Source organism: Camellia sinensis, chromosome 4, assembly GCF_055761805.1.
Source record: "Camellia sinensis isolate YWXY chromosome 4, ASM5576180v1, whole genome shotgun sequence".
Classification (NCBI taxonomy): Eukaryota; Viridiplantae; Streptophyta; class Magnoliopsida; order Ericales; family Theaceae; genus Camellia; species Camellia sinensis.
This window is the reverse complement of record NC_138964.1, coordinates 173,354,126-173,364,922: the sequence shown is the minus strand read 5'-3', so window position 1 is coordinate 173,364,922 and position 10,797 is coordinate 173,354,126. Positions and strand designations below refer to the sequence as shown.

Here is a 10,797-nt window from a genome sequence, read left to right as displayed (position 1 = left end):
TTTTTGAAAAGTCAAATCAGGCGCAAGTTTAAAAGGATGAGAAAGTGAAAAAGGTTTTTGGTGAAAGTCTTCCTTTCAAGAATTTGTTATTTGTCATATAAAATTTGGTAAAATGGTGATAAGAGGAAGGAAATGTGAGTTGTCTACGTTAACGAAAGAAATGAATGTTTTTGAGAAAAGTATTTATGCAAGTGTACCTTGGCTATAAATTGTCACATTATTATATAGTATGAGACTAAGCATTTACGATCATAGTTATCTATAGGTTGTTATTGTTAAGATCCCTACTGGGCTATATGTTCATCACACGTTGCTAATCTTTTTCAGGTGAACATGGAGAAGTGTTTCAAAGTCATGGATCCTCTTTATCTGTTGGCCACGAGGCCTTTTAATTGCGGGTGGAATGCCATTTTTGTAAAACGGTCAAACCCTTTCTTTTACTTTTAAGATGTAAGCCTTCAGGCAATTTATTTGGACATACTCTTGTTGCATTCATTTTATATTCGAATGAGGGAATTATTATTTTTTGTATTCCTTGTAAATATAATAAGCTTCTGTATGCTATCTCTGAAATTGAATTTATAATAATGGTTTTGGTAACGGAATTCGAGTAATAAAAAGTGGGGCGTGACAACTTGGTATCAGAGCGAGCCGGGTTTGAATACTTTGGGCTCGTGAGAAGTGGTTTTTACCACAAGAGGGTTTGCTAGGCTTGGTGAGGACGTTGCATATAGTTAGGATAGGTGTTAGAACTTATATGTTACATTTATGTGAGCATAGGATTAAGTTTCTTGGATAGTACTTGTGGCCGGTGAACTTACCTTGAGGTCCTCTTGGAAACAAGCCTGATCAACGTGGTTTCTGATAGAAATTCTTTGGGAGTTTCAGGATGGGTGGCTATTCTTGTGGACTTGATCCGATTATGTGTTTAGATAATTAAATTGTTTATATGCATTGGGAATTGTATGTTTTGGGGGGTTAAGTGTGTCTTGTTGCTTAGTGGTGATGAGTGTGTGCCTCTGGGAGGTTGTTGCGGTGTGCACCAAGTTGATTTTGTTTTGGGATTTTATAGGATGTCTGCACGAGGGTATAGAGGACATATGAGTAGTAGGGGTGTCGGTAGGGGCATGGCGGTTCCCTTAGCACTTGTTGTTACAGCATCGGCTGTCGGCAAGAAAGTTGCACGTGATGTTGTGAGAGCGGTGCAAGACGCTCTAGCTCGCAATGAGGGGGACAATGGGTGTACCCTCAAGCTTACTAGCTTACTGAGCAGTTTCTTCGCTCCAATCCATCGGAGTTTTTGGAGGAGGCAAAACCGCTGGAGGCAGAGAGTTGGTTGGAACAGATTACCAAGACTCTTGATATGCTCAGAGTCGAGGATGAGGGGTTGAGGATTTCTTTGGCGAGTTTCCAATTGAAGGAAGATGCGAATTATTGGTGGAAGTATACGAAGGGTACTGTAGGTACCACGTGGGTTGCGTTTACCGAGGCTTTCTTGGCCAAATATTTCTCTCCTTTTGCTCGGGAAAGGTTAAGGGAACAATTTGTTGAGTTGCACCAGGATGTTACTCCTTTGGCTCAGTTTGAGATGAGGTTCACTAGTTTGTCAAGGTTTGCTCCAGAGTTAATGGCAACAAAAGAGCACCGTTATTATGAGTTTGAGAGGTGGTTACATGATGATATCCGAGAAAAGGTGGTTGGATCTATGTGGAAGAATTATTTTGCTTTAGTCGAGGCGGTGGCCCATGTGGAGGACATGGTTAGCAGTGTTGGTTGGGTTACGAAGGAGGTCACTTCGGTAACACCTACGGTTCATAAGCACTCCAGGCTTAGTAAGAGATGGAGGCGAGCACATACTCACTCCCAAACTCGGTCTTTGTCTTCGTCGGGGGTTTTGAGCTCGTCCGTTGGGGGATCCAGTGAGGTTCGAGCTCCAAATCAAGTTCAGAGTAGAGAGACTGCTGTTTGTTTTAATTGTGGTTGGCAGGGCCATGTTAGACGTTTTTACCCTTTGTGTGTAAACTCTTTAGGTGTTTCAGAATCTTGTTGGACTCTGTCCCATCAGTCCAGTCGGGGACGATATCGGTACCAGACCCGAAGAGGCCAAGCTTCGAGAGCTTTGTGAGGGTCGACTTTTCAACCAATGCGGTAGTATCACCCTTGAGAGAGACTTTTGTTTTAGAGACCGATGTTATAAATTGTGAAGCTTTTGTTATTGATCGGTGTGCTGTAGGATGTTAAGGCATCATGGTTGTGTGTTGTATATGTATGTGCATTATTGTTCATTTACTCTCATGTGTTGGGCAAGTAATGAGTCTTGAACTCTCTTTTATATATGTGTGATGAAAAGTTGTTAATGGGATTGATGATCCTAGTGCCGTTGTATATCCGATGTTGAATTTTGTGACGGTCATGTGATGGCCTTTGATTCCTAATTAGTTTGGAAATTGTTTGTGAAAAATGAGAAATCCGCGGAACTTTTGTGACTAGTGTAGTGTTATGATGAGGGCCAAATTTTAAAGCTTTTATTATGTTGAGTTTAAGGAAATGTGAGACCTTAGAGTTTTGTGAATATTTGGGGACGTGATATGGAAATGTTTAAGGGAGTGTGAGATTTGTATTTAGGCATAGTGAGGGTGGCACTAGTGTGTGTCGTTTAGTGTCTTGAGTTGTTGATTTGTGAGTTCATTGTGGTCCTATCGACTATGAATAGGGTCAGTGTTGTGCCATGGTCAGTTATGAGTTGGAGATGTTATTAGATTGTGGGTAGAGTTTTGAGTGGGAAAAGAATTTCATGGGTAGATGCTTGAAATATTACTAGAGCTATGAATGGTTTTTGTTCTTAGGCAACGAGTGTATCATTGGTAAGAATTGTCCTGTGTGACCGGGATCGTGTGATTGCCATTGACCTATTCGGTCTTGTGTTGAAATATAAGAGGGTGTTTGCCACCTAGGCGTGTGAGTAGAATTCCTATGGGAACAACAATGGAGTAGTTTGTTTGGGGAAGCCGAGAAGACTCTAAAAGTATGTGGAACGGTGTTTGGAAACCTGTCTCTAGGTAAACGGAGCGGGAGTGGAATGCAGATATTTAAGTGCCGAGGGCGAAAGCTCTGGGTGATTAGTTAAGTCGATCGGTATCAAGGTGAGTGACACATAGTCACTTCAGGATGGCTTAGATGTGGGTTGTGAAGTTGAACCTTTGGAAATTTAGCACAGAGTTGGCTATAAGACGGTGTAGTACCATGGGTTGTGTTTGGGGGCGTCGAACCTCACCTAAGTGTGTGTGGTTATCGGTGTACGTTTCTCGATGCAAGTTTTTGAAACCCATGAGTCAGGATAAAGTGTTAGCTTCTTGGTTGGGAGCACTTGTAAGCCTTCGTGTATCGATGGTCGTTTTAGTTAGTGTTTATGTTGGTATGGAACTTTCGGAGTTTGGAAAGTCATGCGTGCTGTATTGTCTCTTTAACACTGTGTTTAAATTCTAATTGTTGTTGATATGGAAATGTAGTTATCACATTGGGAAATCGTTGTGAGTATGATGGATGTGATTGGGTGATGGTGGGGATTCACTGGTTGTTGTTGAGAAAATGAATTGAAAAGTGATTGTTGATTTTTGAAACCTTTCATGGCATTTCTATTTCAACTAAAACCCTTGGGGTGAGATTTTAAGGTTGTTTTGGGAAAATAATTACAAAATAAATTGGTTTTACTTGAAGTTTATGACATAAATCTTTGTTGGAAAATGGTGTGAATTTGAGTAAATTTTGAGAAAATGTATAAATGAGAAATAAAGTTTTCTTTTGAGATAATGTGAACAATTCTCACTTTAACTAGTTATATGATCATTTCGTTATCTTGTGTGGATGATAACTTGTGTGGTAATAATAATGGTATTGGCCGAACGGAATTATATGATTGTAGTAATTTATGTTGATGGCCCGGTTGTTATTCATGTTAATTAATATTGTGAAAATATTATGTTGATGTGGTTGTGGCATCACCATGTGGGTGATGGGCATTGTTGGATAACGGCAGAGATTCGCCGGTTGTTATGTTGGAATGGAATTTGAAATAAACGAATTTTGGGTTTTGTTTGAAAGGCAGAAATTGTATTTTGGCTTGTGACCGATGTAAGATTTGGGCATCTTTAAGAAAATGATTTATATGCAAAGAAATGATTTTTACCAAGAATTGAGAAAATGTCAAAAAAAAAATTTTTTGGGTTGAGTTGTTAATTATTATACCTTTAGGGCCCGTTTGTTTTAGGGTTAAATAGATGGGAGGGGATTAGGATGGAGGTGGGGTTATTTAGTGTTGTGTTTGTTTGTAGAGTTGAGGAGGGGATTAGAATGGTGGAGGTGATATAGATGGAGGTTGGAAGGGGGATTGAGATGGAGGAGGTGGAGATGGTATTAGAAAAATAGTGAGGGAATTAGATTTTTTTTTATTTTTTATATATTGGGAATTTTTTTAAAATATTAATGTTTAATTTTTTATATTTTTTTATTTGTTTTATTAGTTTATATAAAAATAATTTAACAATTCCTACACTAACAACTATCATCAAAACAAACACAATTTTACTTAATCCTCTCACTATCAATCCCCTCACTAACAATCTCCTCACTATCAATCCCCTTACTATGAATCCCCTCCATTCTACCTCTGAAAACAAACGGGGCCTATGGATGAGATGATGTAACCTCTTTAATTGAATTACTAATCCTGGCCTTGGGTGTTCGGTTATGTGGGTTGTTTGGAGTTGTAAGAGCTTGCTAGGCTGGAGTCCTGCCTTGGGTCGGGTTTTGTTATAATCCCTTCCTTTTGAATGAGCTAACCAATGATCCTGTAGCGAAAAATTTTTCCTCCTTGTTGGGGTATTAAGCATTCGGGAAGTGTTTGGACATGTGGTAGTGGATGCCTTGGATAGGCGCGTTGTTATTGTGGTCGTTGTTGTTCTTGTCTCATAGGCCCAACGAATGGTATAGGTCGAGGAGACGTCCTTCATATCTTATTTGTGTCCTTGGGGCTCTGAGATGTCGGGCCTAGAGTTGGGAAGGTATTCCAAGTTTGGTTATAGCCGTGAGTTAGTGTTGTGTTTCCTTGGTTGGTTGGAAGGTCTTTCTTGGTACCGTGTTTTCCTTTTGACGTGTTAGCTCTTGTTTCGGCATTGTTTGATTTCGAGGATGAAATGTCCTAAGATGGAGAGGTTGTGATGACCGGTACGTGAGTTGCCTTTTCTCTAGAGTTATGTCGGATTTGCCTTCCACTACAAAAAAAATTGTTTTTTGCGACGGCAAAACACCGTCGCAAATACTCCAAACGCCGTCGCTAATAGTTTTTTGCGACGGCAAGTGGGGGGTCGCAAGAGAGGGGGTTGCAAAAGGGCTTTAGCGACGGCAAGAGCCGTCGCAATTGTTTTTGCGACGGTAAAAAAAATTTTTGCGACGGCAAAATTCTGTCGCCAAAAAACTACGAAAATCTGTTTTTTTTGCGACGGTAGAGTCTTGCCGTCGCTAAAGGAGTTTTGTCGACTGCCAAATCCCGTCGGTAAAAGTATCGTCGCTAATGACGATTGGCGACGGCAACCTAAGCCGTCGCTAAAGGTCTTATTCTCAGTTTAATTCCTACCTTTTGCGACAGTATTTGAGCCGTCGCAAAAAGCTTGATACCATTTTCTTTTGCGACGGGGGAGCTCCGCCGTCTCAAAAAAAAATTTTATAAAAAAAAACCCTGTACAAAAATAATTAAAAATATAAAAAAAAACCTGTATTAAATGAAAAATAATTAAAAAAAATCTAAAAATTACATAATAATATAAATACATACATAAACAAAAGATGGCACATGATGAACATTCATAATGTTGTTCCATTCATAACAATACATAAATAAAAATTATACCACTACATAATGTCGCATAATACATACATAATATTGTTCAAAAATTTAAATAACATAAATCAAAATCAAAACCAAAAGTTTTCGTCTTGCTTCCTTCGTGGGTTAAAAAAATAAAAGCTGGTTATAATCTTTATACGCCCGCATTCCACAATAAGCAAACTGCTACTAAGGAAATATCTAAAAAAACAAAATAAAAATAATTAATAACAATATAATGGTGTTAATATTTTAATTACAGAAAAATATAAAAAAAATTAACTACTATATAATTACAAAGATAGTTTAGTAAATAATTTTGAATAGACCGAAATCCGACTCTAACTCCCAAACCGGGAACCCGATTCGAGCCCCGTCTTCTCCCACAAGTCTCTCGTGCCTAGGCGGTCGTGTGTGCCAAGTTTCGTGCCAAACCGACGCCGTTTGGTGATTTTGGGGCGTTAACACCTCGAGTTCAAGTTTCTTAAGAAACTAGTTTGCCTAAAGTGAAATCCTGCTATAACTCTAAAACCGGGAACCCGATTCGAGCCCCGTCTTCTCTCACAAGTCTCTCGTGCCTAGGCGGTCGTGTGTGCCAAGTTTCGTGCCAAACCGACGCCGTTTGGTGATTTTGGGGCGTTAACACCTCGAGTTCAAGTTTCTTAAGAAACTAGTTTGCCTAAAGTGAAATTCGGCTATAACTCCAAAACCGGGAACCCGATTCGAGCCCCGTCTTCTCCCACAAGTCTCTCGTGCCTAGGCGGTCGTGTGTGCCAAGTTTCGTGCCAAACCGACGCTGTTTGGTGATTTTGGGGCGATAACACCTCGAGTTCAAGTTTCTTAAGAAACTAGTTTGCCTAAAGTGAAATCCGGCTATAACTCCAAAACCGGGAACCCGATTCGAGCCCCGTCTTCTCCCACAAGTCTCTCGTGCCTAGGCGGTCGTGTGTGCCAAGTTTCGTGCCAAACCGATGCCGTTTGGTGATTTTGGGGCGTTAACACCTCGAGTTCAAGTTTCTTAAGAAACTAGTTTGCCTAAAGTGAAATCCGGCTATAACTCCAAAACCGGGAACCCGATTCGAGCCCCGTCTTCTCCCACAAGTCTCTCGTGCCTAGGCGGTCGTGTGTGCCAAGTTTCGTGCCAAACCGACGCTGTTTGGTGATTTTGGGGCGATAACACCTCGAGTTCAAGTTTCTTAAGAAACTAGTTTGCCTAAAGTGAAATCCGGCTATAACTCCAAAACCGGGAACCCGATTCGAGTCTCGTCTTCTCCCACAAGTCTCTCCTGCCTAGGCGGTCGTGTGTGCCAAGTTTCGTGCCAAACCGACGCCGTTTGATGATTTTGGGGTGTTAACACCTCGAGTTCAAGTTTCTTAAGACACTAGTTTGCCTAAAGTGAAATTCGGCTATAACTCCAAAACCGGGAACCCGATTCGAGCCCCGTCTTCTCCCACAAGTCTCTCCTGCCTAGGCGGTCGTGTGTGCCAAGTTTCGTGCCAAACCGACGCCGTTTGATGATTTTGGGGTGTTAACACCTCGAGTTCAAGTTTCTTAAGAAACTAGTTTGCCTAAAGTGAAATCCGGCTCTAACTCCCAAACCGGGAACCCGATTTGAGCCCCGTCTTCTCCCACAAGTCTCTCGTCCCTAGGCGGTCGTGTGTGCCAAGTTTCGTGCCAAACCGACGCCATTTGGTGATTTTGGGGCGTTAACACCTCGATTTCAAGTTTCTTAAGAAACTAGTTTGCCTAAAGTGAAATTCGGCTATAACTCCAAAACCGGGAACCCGATTCAAGCCCTGTCTTCTCCCACAAGTCTCTCGTGCCTAGGCGGTCGTGTGTGCCAAGTTTCGTGCCAAACCGACGCCGTTTGATGATTTTGGGGTGTTAACACCTCGAGTTCAAGTTTCTTAAGAAACTAGTTTGCCTAAAGTGAAATCCGGCTCTAACTCCCAAACCGGGAACCCGATTCGAGCCCCGTCTTCTCCCACAAGTCTCTCATGCCTAGGCGGTCGTGTGTGCCAAGTTTCGTGCCAAACCGACGCCGTTTGGTGATTTTGGGGCGTTAACACCTCGAGTTCAAGTTTCTTAAGAAACTAGTTTGCCTAAAGTGAAATCCGGCTATAACTCCAAAACCGGGAACCCGATTCGAGCCCCGTCTTCTCCCACAAGTCTCTCGTGCCTAGGCAGTCGTGTGTGCCAAGTTTCGTGCCAAACCGACGCCGTTTGGTGATTTTGGGGCGTTAACACCTCGAGTTCAAGTTTCTTAAGAAACTAGTTTGCCTAAAGTGAAATCCGGCTCTAACTCCCAAACCGGGAACCCGATTCGAGCCCCGTCTTCTCCCACAAGTCTCCCGTGCCTAGGCGGTCGTGTGTGCCAAGTTTCGTGCCAAACCGTCTCATCTTTTCCCACAAGTCTCTTAACTTACAATGTAAAGAATGCAAAGATACATTTTAGCTTAGAATGCAAAGATACATTTTATACCTGATCTTCTGGTGGTGGTGTATATGGATTCTCATCTTCTGCAGATTCCCTAAATGCCCGGTGGCCACTCGATGCATCAGGAACCTATGATAGTCAATGCATAATGTGTTAATCATATTCGAATTTTATACATAATCTTGTGTGAAAATTGAACTATCAAACAATTTAATTTATATCGAACCTGTCTGTTGGGATCCACACTCGCCCCCTGTGACACAAACGCCATCATCTCAGCTCTCATCTGCTGTAAATGTGTAGAGAACTCTGCGCGCAGCTCCTCCTTCAACTCATCCCTTAGCTCTGCACGAACCTGCTGCGTGATCTGCTCAATAGTCGATGGTTGGGGTGTTGACTGTGATGGCCCAGCACCATCTTTATACACCGCTCTCCGAGGCACAATTCTCCCGTATGTGTGACAATATCCATGTCCGTCATGACCTATCAACTCATGGAAAATGGCATTCCTAGCCTCCAAAGTCCGACCATCCTCAGGTAGCATAGAGAGTTGACGATTAAACTCATCCTGTATTGAATAAGACATACAAGTATATGCCAAATTAAGATGGTTGACACACATAAAATAAACTTCAAATACAATCAAAGGTGTTTGGAAACTACCAAGGTCTGGATAACCTCTGGGTCATCTGCTCTACGTGTCATAAGCCAAACATTCATCTTATCAGTAGACTCCCCCTTATTGGTCATCTACATTTTTTTAGAAATATGAAAATTAGAATCCAAATAATTTGCAAATATTCAATGTTTATTTATATACAAAAATAAAACAATAAAATGTAAACCTCATGTCGTATCTGAGAGAAACTAGTACGCCCTGTGGTATGAGCTATGCCGTGAGCTCGCCGATTTTTAGCATTCCTACTTGCAATTTTCTATAACAGGTTCAACAAATGTAAGTATGTAAATATGATTTGTATGTTTACATATCATAAATATAACTTATTTGTATACCTCAGCATCAGAAGTACGCCAATACTCCACAAGTTCTTCCCACTGGCTTGGCACAATGTGCAAAGGAACATCATCCTTTAGATTAGGATCAGAACTTCTAGGCTTGAAATACTTAACCTTAATCTTGTTTTTGTGATCCTTCCATATGCTGTTGTAGTTTTTCATGCAGATTGGCTTGTACTCCTCTGGACATATATTCAAATTGTCCTATAAAACACAATTTCAAAGTGTAAATAATAATAACACAATTTTGGAATTCGAATTTGTGGTCAAAAATATACTTTTACCTTCACATCCTTCCAGATAGCATCAACAATATCATCAGGCACATTGTTCCAGTCAAGAAAAGTAAGAGGAACAATGTTACCATTCCGCACAATGATGCCAAGTTGAGTAGTTAACTTAGCGACGTTATCCCCTATTGGGCAGTAATTTTCATCAAATTGTATGTCCAGCTTTTTACCAGTACCCCACTCTTTAATGCCCTTGGCACATCCTCTACCACGCCTAGTCGAGATTGATGAAGAACTAACATGACCTGCGAGATACAAAAACAATAAACAATATGCAACGGTAATAAACAAATGCAAATTTAAATTATGTGAATACAAATCGAATTCTTATACCTGATGTAGGCTGTGAAGAAGACGAAGGGTCTGCAAAATACAATGAGAATAAACAAGTTATATATAATGAGCATAAATAAATGTATGTTTAAATAATTTTCATACAAATCAAAGCAAATTTATATACCTGCGGATAGCTCATAAGCTGATGACTCTAGTCGGGATGCTAGCTGCTGTGGTGCCACTGATGGTGGACGCACCGATGGTAGGCGTGGAGGCTGAGTACATGGTAGCTGCTGTGGTGCCACTGATGGTGGTCGATGCGGTGGTACTAATGGCCCCTCAGATGGTGGTGGCACTAATGGCCCCTCCGATGGTGGCCGATGTGATGCGTCCTCTGATGGTGGTGCTACTGATGTCCTGTTATGTAGCACATTAGACATCATGCGCTGGGGATGATCAGACTTCCTCTTTCTTCCCATAATAATCTGCAAGCAATATAACATTAATTGACATTAGAAACATAGACAATGGGTTGTCATCAACTATAATATGACATTAATTGAACTAATACAATTACAAAGACAAAGTAAATTAAGAAATTGATGATTAACTACAACCTTTGCCTTAATTGAATTACTAATGTTGATTAAATATCAGCCTATTTGAACATCAACTGTTTCCCCTTCTGCGGCTTCCCTCACCCAACCAACTTCTTCATCACGAAGCATTATATTTTCTTCCAATTGTTGGCTTATGTATGGCTCGATTTGTGGATCAGTCGAACTCATATCAAATAAACCTCTTTGAGACATCTTCACCACGACTTGCCAGTCTGGTTGTAACGGGTCTGCAACATACCAAACTTGCTCTGCTTGGGACGCCAAGATGAAAGGTT

At 41.0% G+C, this 10,797-nt stretch overlaps 1 protein-coding gene and 1 long non-coding RNA gene across 2 annotated transcripts; both read right to left on the bottom strand.

Annotated features, from left to right (window-relative positions):
* Positions 1-8,381: 8,381 nt before the first annotated feature.
* LOC145823502 (uncharacterized) lies at positions 8,382-9,403 on the bottom strand. The gene is made up of 4 exons (XM_082923009.1): positions 9,334-9,403; positions 9,165-9,254; positions 8,983-9,069; positions 8,382-8,887 (listed from the first exon to the last, which is right to left on the bottom strand). Exons 3-4 carry the CDS (start codon positions 9,067-9,069, stop codon positions 8,477-8,479), a joined length of 498 nt encoding a protein of 165 aa, XP_082779135.1. The 5' UTR covers positions 9,165-9,254; positions 9,334-9,403; the 3' UTR covers positions 8,382-8,476.
* An 85-nt stretch (positions 9,404-9,488) lies between these two features.
* On the bottom strand, positions 9,489-10,323 carry LOC145823501 (uncharacterized). The gene is made up of 4 exons (XR_014365783.1): positions 10,087-10,323; positions 9,960-9,989; positions 9,621-9,871; positions 9,489-9,540 (listed from the first exon to the last, which is right to left on the bottom strand). It is a non-coding gene; the product is annotated as an uncharacterized LOC145823501 (long non-coding RNA).
* Positions 10,324-10,797: the final 474 nt, after the last annotated feature.

Bases quoted from the DNA above. Each gene is read 5' to 3' on its own strand.
- LOC145823502 (XM_082923009.1), bottom strand. From the start codon at position 9,069: ATGACCAATAAGGGGGAGTCTACTGATAAGATGAATGTTTGGCTTATG. The intron at 8,888-8,982 runs GTAGTTTCCAAA...TATTCAATACAG, and splicing joins CAGAGGTTATCCAGACCTTG to GATGAGTTTAATCGTCAACT.